Source organism: Amyelois transitella, chromosome 18 (genome assembly GCF_032362555.1).
Source record: "Amyelois transitella isolate CPQ chromosome 18, ilAmyTran1.1, whole genome shotgun sequence".
NCBI lineage: Eukaryota > Metazoa > Arthropoda > Insecta > Lepidoptera > Pyralidae > Amyelois > Amyelois transitella.
In genome coordinates, this window is record NC_083521.1 from 7683665 (window position 1) to 7698305 (window position 14641).

A 14641-nucleotide genomic window follows, 5' to 3' on the forward strand; every position below is an offset into this window, starting at 1 on the left:
GGTTCTATTCTTTTTTTATAAAAATTATATAGTTATAGTAAAAGTCTTAATTTATATAGTCAAGGTCTAAATTTATTATATGGTCGAATTGAAAACCCTCCCTTTTCCTTTTCTCTATTTCCTTTTTTGTTAAAAAAGTTGTTTCGCTTCCGATTGATTAAAATATTCCCATTTTTCACATTACAGGGCATTATTAAAATACTGGCCGAAGACGCATTCGCCGAAAGAGGTGATGTTCCTGAACGAGATGGAGGAGATACTGGACGTGATCGAGCCGGCCGAGTTCCAGAAGATCATGGACCCGTTGTTCAGGCAGCTGGCCAAGTGCGTCTCCAGTCCGCACTTTCAGGTAACATCGTGTTGAATACATACATACATATGGTCACGTCTATATCCCTTGCGGGGTAGACAGGGCCAACGGTCTTGTAAAGACTGATCGGCTACGTTCAGCTGTTTGGCTTAATGATAGAATTGAGATCTAAATAGTGACAGGTTGCTAGCCTAAAAAAAGAATCTCATGTTTGTAAGCCTATCCCTTTTACGACATCCATGGGAGAGATATGGAGTGGTCCTATTCTTTTTTGTATTGGTGCCGGGAACCACACGGTGTCAGGTATCGTATTAAATATTATGTCGGAAGCTATTAAAATGTTGTATCTTATCTCTTACAATTTGTCCTGATCTTTATTTCGTAGATCCATCTCTTTCTCTTTTGTTCCTTTCACTCGCTCATCTCTCTGGTATCTTCATTATATTTGATATCAGGTATCTTCTTACTCCTGCGGGAAAGTATGTATTTTTCATATAGTACCTATAATCCCTAATATTCTGATCACATTCTACCCAACAAAGTCTTGAACTAGTGGCGACATCTCTACGCTGCCGCACGATTACTAAAAACACGCTAACCCACATTTTCAAGTTTTGAGATACGAGCGAAAAACGCGCGAAATATTTAGAATTGTCGCCATTTCAAAACCATATGTCACACAACGAACTTTTAAATACCCAAAGATAGGCAATCAAAATCACTATTAAAAATCGATAATTTTAATAAGATTAATCAACTATTATTTTGAAAATGAGCGTATAAGGCAGTTTTATTGTGTTTTTTAAATTTTTTTTTACTATGAATACTTTACTAAAAGATCATTAAGTATACCTTAGCGACCTTATAGCATATGATTCGAATATAAATATGACTTGCATTTTTAGGTTCTAAAAACTAGTCTACAATAAATTACTAAAATATCGTTAAGGTGTTTAACGACGTTTTAGTTATTTATTGAGAGCTCTAAATTAGAAACAAAACATGACTGTATCAACTCAAAAGCTTTTTAACAACCTTCAAGACTAGCTTTGCAGTGTTGCTACATTGCTGTATTTTTTTTCTCTATTGTTTACCTTATTATTAAAACACTTAAAAGACGTTACGCCCAAAACCTTGAACATAAGCGATCTTTTAGCTGTGACTTTAGGTTGGAAAAGTTTATGCAATTATAGAAAAATAGGAACATTAACCTCCAAATTGAAACAAAATATTATGTATTTTAAGGTTTATTAAAAGAAAGATATGTAACCTGCCTTGCTATGGTTCTCTAAAGAATAGGTAAATTATACATACATACATAAACTCACGCCTCTTTCCCGGAGGGGTAGGCAGAGACTACCTCTTTCCACTTGCCACGATCCCTGCATACTTCCTTTGCTTCATCCACATTCATAACTCTCTTCATGCAAGCTCGGCGGTTTCGGGCACTTTTGACCTGACCCTTCACCAGGACGTCCTTAATTTGATCAAGATATGTTCGTCTAGGTCTTCCCACTCCGACCTTTCCCTCCACACTCTCCTTGTATATCTGCTTAGTCAACCTGTTTTCATTCATCCTCTCCACATGACCGAACCATCTCAACATACCCTTTTCTATTCCTGTAACTACATCTTCTTTCACATCACAACATTCCCTTATCACGCTGTTCCTTATCCGGTCACTCAATTTCACACCCAACATACTCCTTAACGCTCTCATTTCCACTGCATTTATTCTGCTTTCGTACTTCTTTTGCCATACCCAACTTTCACTCCCATACATTAATGTCGGGACCAACACGCCCCTGTGCACAGCCAGTCGAGCCTTTTTGGATAGTTTCTGACTGCTCATAAAGGCATGCAAAGCTCCATTCACCATGTTCCCCGCGTTCACTCTCCTTTCAATATCACTATCACACTTGCCATCTGATGTAAACTTTGATCCTAGATATACAAACTCTTTCACTTGCTCAACTTTTTCTCCTCCAATCAAAATATTACATGCTGTCATTTCTTTCTCCATTTCAAAAACCAGTGTTTTAGTTTTACTTACGTTCACTTTCATTCCTTTCTCTTTTAAAGCTTCATGCATACAGTTTACCATCTCCTGTAACTCCTCCGCTGATGACGCCAGTATAACCTGATCGTCGGCATAGAGCAGACATTTGACGAGTAACTCATTCATCCTTAATCCACTTTCAGACTCTTTCAAATCTGTCAAACAACTATTCATAAATAGGTTGAACAGCCACGGTGACGCAACACATCCCTGCCTAACACCTTTCTCAATCTTAAACCACTCAGTGTGCGCTCCGTTTATCCTGACACAAGCACTCGAATCCTCATATAAGGATTTCAGTGCTCGTATCAAGAGACTGCTCACCCCATGCATAGAAAGTGCTGACCACAATTCATTCCTCTCAACTCTGTCATAGGCCTTTTCCAAATCCACGAATGTGCAATAGACTTTTTGACTCTTGGCCAAAAACTTTTCGGCTATGCACCGCAAAGAAAAGACCTGATCAGTACATCCCATTCCCTTTCGAAATCCCGCTTGAGCATCCCATATTTTGTCATCAGTTTCATTCCTGACTCTATTAATCAATACCTTAGCATACAATTTGCCGACGACGCTAAGCAGGCTTATACCACGATAATTTTTGCAGTCCAGTTGTGACCCTTTTCCTTTGTAAAGTGGCACAATAACAGCCTTACACCACTCTTTTGGTACTCGGCCGCTTCTCCAACACAAATTGAAAAGGCAGTACAACTGTCTAGCTACGACGCCTTTTCCTGCTTTAAGCATCTGGACCGACACTCTATCATACCCGGCAGCCTTACCCGCTTTCATACTCTTAAGTGCTTCCACAATTTCAAACATTTCAATTTCGCCTTCCATCTCATTCTCTTTTTCTTTGCTATAGCAGAACTCTTTCTTATTTTCTTCCTTTTTTTCAAATAAACTCTCAAAATAGTCCTTCCATATCTTTAGCACACATTCTTCTCCTTTCACAACGCTACCATCCTGGCATCTGATCCTAGTCAGCTCTCTGGTTATAGTTTTTCCTCGGGCTGACCTTACGGATTTCCAGAATACTTTCAGATTTGACTGAAAGTCTTCTGATAGCCTTTTATCAAAATCCTCTTTATACTCTTCTTTCTTTCTAATCACAGCTTTCTTAACCAAATCTTTCATTTTTTTATATTCCTTACGTGCTTCATTCACATCCTCATCTATAACCTCTTGCATTCTTAAGTTAGCTTTTGCTGCTAACAAATCCAGCCATGCTTTCTTCTTTAATCGCACAAGTTCTGGCACATCTTTACTCATCCACGCATTTTTGTGATTTTTCCCTTTCCTTCTTCTACTTACACCACACACTTCAACAGCTACTTTCACAATTCTTTCTTTAAATTCCTTCCATCCATCTTCAATATTGCTCCTCTCATCTAAATCTTCAATTTCATCCTTCAGTCTATTAATATACTTCTTACCTACATCCATATCTTGCAAATTTTCTACTTTCACTCTTTCCAAAGCGCTGGTTTGCTCCCTTACCCTGTGCCGCCAGCGATTGAAGATACCCCGGGATATCACCAGTAAATGGTCCGAGTCAAGCACCGCGATATGCACGGGTATCCAGCACTTTGTTCTTCAATCTTTCATCTACAATCACAAAGTCTATCATACTTTTTAAAATACCTTCCACTCTTGTATAGGTGTGGATCTCTTTATGTTGAAACATTGAGTTCGACACAAAAAGATCCCACTCTAGACAAATTTCTAATACACTTCTTCCATTATCATTCACCTTTTCGTCACCAAACGCACCAAGCACCTTTTCATATCCATCACGCTTTACACCCACCCATCCATTAAAATCACCTAACATAATAATCTTCTCATATATAAATGATAATGATTAGAATAAGTGTACATAAGTAACTAATGTAAGAAGTAGAAAAAAAAAACACTTATTCATGTGATTATGTGGTTTTCCTACTTCTTACATCATTTGATGCAGCATGATTGACTGGTAATTGTGTCCAAAATACTAGTTTATGAACAGGAATAATATTTTTCAATTTTTCAATCAAGTTATCTTTTCGCTCTTGCTCGATACCTTTAGGAAATGATCTGAAAGATAGTGATACAGCTTTAGGATTTTTGAGATATTTATCATTCAGAAATCTCAATACTATTTCTTCTTCGTCAAAATTATTTTTATAAAATAAGTCAAATTCATTTCTTTTAAAATTAACTTGTACCATAGTTTTCAAATATGCTCTTGGAGAAGATTTTTGAATTCGTCGATCTGAAATATTGTTGGGCATATTTATGAATTGTTGAGCGGTTAGCGATTCTACAATGACTTTATTATTATTAATTGATGATACTGCATCTACAAGGTCGTGATAGCGCAAGCGACACTAAAATGACGGGTCGCGCGGGGTGGGGTGCCAGAGTGATTAGCGGGGATTTTGTATGGTATTGATGCTAAGCGTTATTATAGTATTGTATTTGTAATTTTTATTTTACTTACGTCAATCGCTTTGGGCGGTTAACGTCTCAGAAAAAGTAATAATTTTATTTATGGTTTTACTGGTCATACGCTAAAAAGTCGTTAACTGATTTTAACGTTCATAAAGTGTTTTATTTTGGGAAAACGTTTTTATAGCTTAGTATATTTATTTGCAATTTAAACAGTAAACCTAACTGAATAGTAACTAAAGGATCTTTACGATTCTTTAATGTGGTAAAAAAGGATAATGTTATTATTGCAATGTAACTATAGCGATAATTTTGAAAGCATAACCACGTTAAGGTATAAAAGTGATTTTTTACTGAAGTATTGTTGGTTAACGTCTATAAAGCTATGTTCACTATTGTTTTTTTCTTCGCTTAACGATATATTTGTGTTGGCTATTTTCAAAACTACAAGCGATAGAAAAATGTTTCTAAGACAGATCGATAGAGATTTTTTTCCTGTATAAAGTGGTATCAAAAACTCAAAATCGACCCCTTGAGGCTTAACGACTTTTTAGCTAACGGACGGCAGTACGCCACAAGTCACAAAAACAAAATAACGCGACGCTATCAGTCAAGAACAGCGAAAAGTCTAAATCGCGCATGCAATGATTTCACGGATTGGAGCATATATACAACCTCTGACACAACATCGTGTGTCGCGCGGTTCCCCAGGCATAATATAACACCTAGCCTGGCGAAAGATCTTTAAAAACTCAATCCTGAGTGAGTTTTTCCGTATATATCTACTAATATTATAATTGCGAAAGTTTGTGAGTATGTCAGGATGTCAGTATGGAAGTTTGTTACTTTTTCACGCAAAAACTACTGAACCGATTACGATGATATTTGGTATGTAGGCAGCTGAAGACCCAGAATGACATATCGGCTACTTTTTATCCCGGAGTTCCCGCGGATTTGATTTCGCGGGTGGCCTCTATATGTATGTACTAGTATATATAAGGCAGTAATAAAATCAATATCTGATTTTACAAACTCAAATTTCAGGTGGCAGAACGCGCTCTATACTACTGGAACAACGAGTACATAATGTCTTTAATATCGGACAACGCGACTCACATCCTGCCCATAATGTTCCCGTCCCTGTACCGGAACACCAAGAGCCACTGGAACAAGACGATACACGGGCTGGTGTACAACGCGCTGAAGCTGTTCATGGAGATGAACCAGAAGCTGTTCGACGAGTGCACGCAGCAGTACAAGCAGGAGAAACAGAAGTAAGGGGCCCCTATATCACTACATAGTATAATACAAAGTAGCTATTTTAGTCTGTTTGTCTGTATGCTTAAATCTTTAAAATTACGCAACGGATTTTGATGCGGTTTTTTGTAACAGGTAGAGTGATTCAAGAGGTAGGTTTTTATGTATAATAACATTTATAATATTGCACCCGTGCGAAGCCGGGGTGGGTCGATAGTCTATATATAAAATTCTCGTGTCACAATGTTTGTCTCCGTACTCCTCCGAAACGGCTTTACCGATTTTAACCAAATTTTGCATGCATATTCAGTTGGTCTGAGGATCGGCTAAGATCTATTTTTCATACCCCTTAGTGATAAGGATTGTCAACCCTTAACATTTACTAGGAATTACTTTATATGGCAAAACAACGTTTGCCGGGACAGCTAGTAGGTATATATATATATATATATTGACTAGCTATGCCCGCGACTTTGTACGCATGGTATAGTTATTTTGGGCATCATTGAAGCCCTCGAGAAGGAATTATTTTCCCCGTTTTTTTTTCATATTTTTACGAGTGCACGCCGCAATACAAGCAGGAGAAACAGAAGTAAGGACCCTTATTTACTTGCTGTGCCCGCGACATCGTCCGCGTGGAATAGTTGTTTTGGGCATCATTGAAGCCCTCGAGAAGAGTTGCTAGCCCATCGCGTAAATAAGAATACCAAGTTTAAACGACTATCCCTTTAGTCGTAAAAACGACACCCATGAGAGATGGAGTGGTCCTATTCTTTTTTTTTTTTTTATTAGTGCCGGGAACCACACGGCATTAGTTTTTCTGTCTTGTATATTGTAAAACATTAGAGGAAATGACGTAGAATTTACATTAAATATGATTTGGCGAGCCGTTTTATTTGTCACGTAAAGCCTTATATAAGTGGGATGTACATATATAAGTGGGATGTCAAAACAATTTTAATAGATTCAGGAGCTACTATTCACGTCACGTACTAGTAATAAAGTTCTCGTCATCTCAAAGTGTAAATTATATATAGTAACTACATTTTTTTTTTCAGAGAAAGGGAGCGGCTCGCCCAAAGGGAGGAGATCTGGCAGAAGTTGGAGAGCAAGGCGGCTCTGAACCCCGCGTACCGCAGCGCGCCGTCCGACTCTGTCCGCGCCGCTCCCCGCGACGACGTGGCCGCGCCCGCGCCTAACGAGCTCTGCTACCAGAGGCTGGAGCAGGAAGCTTTAGAGGTCACACATGCATATATAAACATGACTATATCCCGTGCGGGGTAGACAGAGCCAACAGACTTGAAAATACTGGTAGGCCACGGTCAGCTGTTTGGTTTGATGATAGAATTGAGATTCAAATAGTGACAGGTTGTTAGCCCATCGCCTAAAATAAGAATCCCAAGTTAGAAGTCATATCCCTCTTTATAATACTCGTAGTTACTCATCTTTATTATCCTATCTTGTCTTATTGACCTTGTTCGGTCCTGTTTATAAATAATACAGGTATTAAACGCGCACGTAACATACCCTTGTCTCGGACGTTTCGAATCATGTTACAATGATCCCTGGTCACCGAAATAAAATAAAGGAGGTTTATTACATACATACATATAATCACGTCTATATATGTATGTATGTAATAAACCTCCTCCTAAAATATATCCCTTGCGGGTTAGACAGAGCCAACGGTCTTGAAAAGACTGATAGGCCACGTTCAGCTGTTTAGCTTTACGATGGAATTGAGATTCAAATAGTGATTGGTTGCTAGCTCATCGCCTTTCGTAAGGATGTTCCCTACTTTTTTGTGTGTAACTAGTATTTTATGTAAATAATTACTTACTAACTACCGCCCGAGTCTTCGCTGAGGTGTAAAGTTTAAATTTATAAGACAAATTTGAGTTAGTGAGTAATTACTCGTATTTGAGTTAAATTTACCTACTTAATTTAAATAATGTAAAAGTGAGTGAAAGTGAATGACTGACTGACTTATCAACGCGGAGCCCAAACCGCTGGGTCTGGAGACTTGAAATTTGACTTCTTTTGTGTTCTAGGGGTGCACTAACAGAGGATTTCCCAAAATTCCCACGGGAATGGGACTAATCGTGATTTTTTTTTAGTTTCACGATGGCGTTCTCTATTTTATAAATAAATCTGTTATCCCACAGGCGAAAAAGCAAGGCTACAACGCGAACAAGCCACTCCTCCGCAAGAAGTCTGAGCTGCCAGGCGACAGCAGCACGGTGAAGGCTCTGATCGAGCACAAGCGGGCGGACGTGTTCCTCGCCACGCCGCCGGACGTCAACCAGTGCTAGCACCGCACTCACGACGTACGTATACTAGTTTGTTTGTTTGTTATATCTTTATGAGAGTGTGGAGGGAAAGGTCGGAGTGGGAAGACCTAGACGAACGTATCTTGATCAAATTAAGGACGTCCTGGTAAAGGGTCAGGTCAAGAGTACCCGAAACCGCCGAGCTTGCATGAAGAGAGTTATGAATGTGGATGAAGCGAAGGAAGTATGCAGAGATCGTGGCAAGTGGAAAGAGGTAGTCTCTGCCTACCCCTCCGGGAAAGGGGCGTGATTTTATGTATGTATGTATGTAATATCTTTATTGCATAGTTTACACAGCAACAAGAAAATAGTACATGGTCATAAAAGAAACAAATCACTTGCAATGGCGGACTTATCCCATGAAGGGATCCCTTCCATTCAACCGGCAAATAATAAAGGAACTAGGTAATTCAGTAAAAAGCGGCAAGTCACGAGTACGTTACAACCTCATATAAATGTTATTTTAAGGCACTAAATTACAATACGCATTAATGATTTGTCACAGATAAATTAGTGATGGGGTACCCCTTTCATTTTGAAGGAGGAAAATTCTATCGATAAAAAGTCGTAAACACTTTAATTTAATTAGTTTAAATTTAAATTGAAATTTTTAATTTTGTAATATACCTACTCAAAAATGGAGGTTCTCAGTTTGACGTGTATATATATACTCGTATATATATGTCTATACATATATATACCCTTTGGTTAGTTTAGTTACCCTATGGTAACATTGCCCTATTGCATTAACCGTGCACAAGAATACGGTATAAATGCGCGTGAAGCCAAACATGGTAATGCAACATTGTTTCGCATTGTTTTTACTATATTTCAAAACTCTGATTAAGTATTAGGTAGGCTGTAAACAAAGTTACTCTTAAAGTAATACCCTTGATTTCCCTCACTATAAGTTCATCGGTTAGCAGCTGAATGTAGGTACAAAAGGTGACGGAGTTTTTTTTTTTATTTTTTTTTTGTTAAGCTTTAAGTGTGTTTCACAAGTGTAAAAGAATTTCTTTCGCTTCCTGATTTGTGTGCTATTTGATGCATCTTCAAGCCAGGTTGCTAGTGTTTTTGCAAAGTGATGACGCAAATGGAACGTGACCGAGTTAGGTCTTGAATCTGCGACTCACTTCATTATTACTACTACTACTTTATTAACTTGTATATTCTCATTGTTCTAGGTAGGAGGGAATCCATTTGAAGCGCGTTTTGACGCGACCAAAGTTGCAAGTCAGCGGCGGCAGTACACGTCATGACCATTCCAGAACGTACCACCAGATAAGATCTCTTTTAACTCTCACCCTGAACGTGGTAACGTCCGCGGATATATAACCAATGTAGAAAACAAACACACAAAAATAAATTGCGAATCGCCTTTTCTATATTTAAATCTTTTTTAAATCGGAAGAAAATGTTTATTTTTTTTAAATTACTCTGTCTTATTCTAATAGCACTATTTAGAAAGAGACGGAGGGTTATGGAAAATTTTCAAGGTGATAATTCCCAGCTGAAGCTTGCATATGTGTGTTATTCCCAAGTTGGTTATAGTTCCATGGATGTCTACATAGTTTTAAAGGAGCCATAAAAATTATGCTTAAATATAATTTATTGTTACAAACCAAATATGCATTATCTGTTCATAAGTACGATATATAGAAATCGAAATAAAATAAGACCTTAGAAATGCCATATTGTACTTGGCAACTATAATTTTTTGCCGATATTTCTCCAATCATACGAAATTTTCTGTGCAGTTTAAAGCAGTTTAAAATCTCACAATTGAAGTGCAATATGAAACTACATCTATTGTCTTATGTTATTCCGATGTCTATACAATTTTGATACATTATTGGAATATGTTCGTCATTGTAGGTGTAGATATTTGTTGAAAAATTAATTGTGCATTTAAACCAAAATTATACATAAAAATAAAAAGTAATTATTTTAAGATATATTTACTGTTTATTTAGTAATCATGCGAATGGAAATATTTTATTAACACTAAACCATGAAATCTTAAATCGCACGTTTAATAAATTTGGTAGATATCTTATTATGTTAGTTGTGTTTATGAAAACATGAAATCATTTAAAAATGTCGGCGCAAATAAATTATAAATATTTTAAGGGTTAGTTCGCTTTGAGACTCAAATAAGGCGACAGACATACTTCAGATATTCTATTTAGTGGTTAGTGTTGCCGATCTATCGATAGTTCTCGGGAATCATTAACTGAATCTACCTACACCCTCAAAATATTTGTACTAAATTTGTACAGACAGCCACAAAAGGATACCGCTAGATGTATCGGAGCTGGTATACTTTACTATGTGGTCTACTGTCCTCACCTAATACGATGTCAATAGTTTGTAATTTATTTTAGGAGATTATTTAAGAGGGAGAGCCGAACGGGAAAGAGACAAATAATAATCTAAGAGACAAGTAATGTCCCCCTGCATTCGCTTAGGTTAATTTAACATGCCTTTCTGCCTAAGAAAATATTATGTAATTTTAATAATTGGGCACTCATGGTAAAGTTATTATTAATTTTTGAGTTAGGGATTCCGTTAAATCAATATGAAATCGATACATACATACACATAATCACGACTATATCCCTTGCGGGGTATACAGAGCCAACAGTCTTGATAAAGACTGATAAGCCACATTCAGCTATTCGGCTTAACGATAGAATTGAAATTCAAATAAAATCGATTGTTTATTTAAATTTATTTGTGGTTTAACATCCCGTTATCACCAACATGCTTCCAATTTTTCTTTTTAATGGATAAATGCTAGTCCCTGGAAATCTATTTGTACGTGCGCCATTACTAATAGAATATCATAAAAAATATCTGGATTTATTTAATTTTAACGGAATCTGTAACACAAGTATGGTTGCGTACAAATTGAGTTATTAAAATACAAATTTGTAATGACAGGGCGATGCGCTGTCATTTTTAAAGCTCATTAATTCGAAATTTGTTTTTTAGTAACTGCGACCGTTTTAGTTAGATATTAATTTGTATGAGTGGAATCATCTTCGCGTAGTTGGGAGTTCTTATATTACTCGTATTTATTATTTATACCTTTCTTTTTCGCGAGTTTGTGCACAACATTTGATTCGAAATTTGCCTATAATAAAATTTTTATAACAAATATAAAACATCAATGTTTAGATAGCAGATATTAAGTCACTTTTTTAGGACTAAAATTTTGTAAAAGCGCGCATTTTTGCTTTAGTATCGCATGATAATAAGAAGTAAATAAAAATAAAGGAGTTATTGCTGGATATTGAAATAAAATTGTACGATAAAATGGCTTCTGTGTATATTTTTTATCACAAATATGTAAGCCGGCATTTTGTCTTAGTAAAATATGAATGTGTCGCGCTTTAACCAAATTTTATTAATTTAATATTTTAAATGATCATTTTATAACTTGCATTACGAAAACATCACATCAATTGGAGTGAGCTCTTAATTTTTATATCTGGGAAATATCAATAGCAGTAACGCATAGAATTATAAATAATGTTATTCCCATCTCTTTCGCTCTCTGAGGTTAAGAGCAAGAGGGAAGATTATATGCCTTGTCAACGTTCGTAAATAAGTCCTAGAATTTTATTGGCATGAATGTACTACCGTAGTTGACTGTGACTGTTAACCATTTTAAATTAGGTCGGTTTGTACATTATCTGTGGTCACGTATTTGTTTTGTATGTATTCCGCCGTCCGCTACCAGACATAATTGGTTAATATTCAAAAATATCGTATAAAAGTTTATAAGCTGGCAACACATTACCCCACCAAATTTCAGAAGCTTTCAATGTCTTAAATTTTTCGAGTGTGGATAGTAGATTTTTTTTTGTTATTGTAATCCGCTGGCTTTCGTGAACATAAATTACTATTTTTTCATTCATTCATCTCAATAATTAATGTGTTTCCAGCTATTTGTATACATGTAAAAATGTTTTAATTAGGCGTGGGATTAAGAAGCTGTAAGTTTACATGAGCAGTGCTCATAAAAATGTGGTCTGGTCTTATTGTAATGTTGAATGGAAACCCGTACGATTATTTGGTATTTTTATTTACATTATTAGTTATGTATGTATTAAAAACAACAGTCTCATGTAAAATTGTTTTATGTAAAAACACTTAAATTTGTTTTTCTCATGCTCCGCTGTTAAAAGAGTTCTCGATACTTTTTACCCATATGTATAATTATTACTAAATATAATTTGTTTTTAATAATAAAATTTAAAAAAACATTATTCCCTCTATGTTATAACGATAACGATGTCTAAATTTATCGTGACCTCTATATTAACTATAAATAGCAAAGGTTTAGCTGTAAGTAGGTTATATTTGTACAGTCAATGGTGTCTGGTAGCGCTAATGCAGAGCAAACTATTGCTAGTACTAGCATAAATTTTAACAGTCTCATCGCGTAATGCTAATTTGTCGAAATAAATATTAAAAAAAATATTAGGTGATCTCATTTCCGATGTTGAAATATATTGAATACTTATACTATACTTATTTTAAATTAAAGTTTGTTCGGCTAATATCCAAAAAAATTTTGAAATATCAAGTAAAATATTCTCACCGCACTTCAAAAAAGAGGTTCTGAATCGCAATAACATTCTTATATTCCAAGATTTGCATTTCGAGATGTTGGCGTTACGTGTTGAAACTATTTTAACGGTTAATGTAACTTTATACTGTATAGGGAATTTTCGCAATACGCTTCTGGCAAGCGGACATTTTGTATGAAATTTTGATCACGTATTTTGTTAAGGGTTTGATAGCGATTTGCTGGATGTATTATATTGAAACGCCAATAAGACTATTACAATATGTCGCATAAACTGATGTGGAAATAGTGAGAGGACTTAAAACATTCTAGATTACATGTAAAGAGCTGACCCTTGCAAAAAGAGACTTAAAATTAACTGCTTCAGGCACTTATTCTGAGTTGCCTGGAGGAGGTATCTCCAAAATATAACACCTATTTGTTCACATCACTGATACTGTAAACATGCATTGGGGGTAGTTAGCAAGAATCATCATCATAATTACTAACTACGTGTGCAGTGTAAAACCTTTTAATGACCATATTTTCCATACAGCTTCAAGATTTCATGCGGCATATTGAAAAGTCTTAACTAGCGCTATATTTATTGATAGAAGAAAATGTTTATTTTTATAGAAATCGGAACGACGGTGATGCTTTTCCGTATATGCACACAGTTTCGTTTGATATACATGATATAACCACTCTATATACCTACATTTTATTTACGAGTCATTATTGTACAAATCTGACATTCCATGAGCATTTCCAACAAGATATCGAGTTGATCGCTTCAAATTTTATTAACGTTATACAAAAGTGTTGGCGTCAATTTTGAGGAAGACGAAAACAGGAAATCACCTGCCAACAATGTTGCGAACTAATATTTTTAGGTATTAACACAGCTTTAAATAAAATATAAAGCAGAACTCTCATCCTTCTTGATCTGGTGATAATTTTCACTGTTTGTTTTATTTATTCAACAATGTATTTGACTACATCTTATTCGCGTTTTCTCTCGCTTAGGAAATTTATCGAGTTAAAAAATTGTTTATCTGCAAAAACATGCTGTGAACTGACAGCATAATTTCTTGCTCGAATATGTTCCTTTTCCTTCCCCAAAATTGAATCCGGCAGGACGGCGTGAATCCAGCAATCTCGCATTTTGTGTAGATCACTTGAAGCGAAGACCTCACTAGCGATCATTTGCAAGCTGTTCAACAAATTGATAAATTTTGTATAAATATTTATAACGGTAATATAACTGTTGAAAACAAAATATTGTAACAGATGACATATTATAAGGTGCTTATGATTATCGTTATAATACAAAGTTGTGCATATAATTATTGTGTTTTATTTTTCCTTTAAAACTGGTGGTCCTGTTATAGTTATCGACGTGCAAGTAAAACTGTAGTATACTAGTTTTACCCGCAGCTTCGCCTGCGTGATTTTAGCGTCGTCTACAAAAAATGACTAATTTAGCGACCTTTAAAAGAATAAATACTCTTATATCGAATATAACTTAGTTTTTACGTGATCCAAGGTAATCTGTGTCCTTCTCCAGACAATAACATACGTGATAATTCGAGAAGAATAATTCAATAAAAAACCCGTTAAAAGCTAACTAACAAACACACTTTCGCATTTACGTATAATAATTACTTAATAGTTGG

General features: G+C 35.8%; 1 protein-coding gene across 4 annotated transcripts in view; it reads left to right on the top strand.

The window, feature by feature from the left end:
- Positions 1-14305, top strand: part of LOC106129954 (serine/threonine-protein phosphatase 2A 56 kDa regulatory subunit gamma isoform) — a 53456-nt gene extending 39151 nt beyond the window's left edge. For 3 of the 4 annotated variants that reach the window (XM_060949073.1, XM_060949074.1, XM_060949072.1), the window contains 5 exons: positions 187-349; positions 5847-6076; positions 7118-7298; positions 8225-8386; positions 9574-14305. In XM_060949073.1, coding sequence (XP_060805056.1) covers positions 187-349; positions 5847-6076; positions 7118-7298; positions 8225-8371 — 721 coding nt within the window. In that variant the 3' untranslated portion in view covers positions 8372-8386; positions 9574-14305. Of the gene's footprint in view, positions 1-186; positions 350-5846; positions 6081-7117; positions 7299-8224; positions 8387-9573 lie in introns of those variants that run through there. The other variant, XM_060949076.1, reaches the window with a different exon arrangement.
- The last annotated feature ends 336 nt before the right edge of the window (positions 14306-14641 follow it).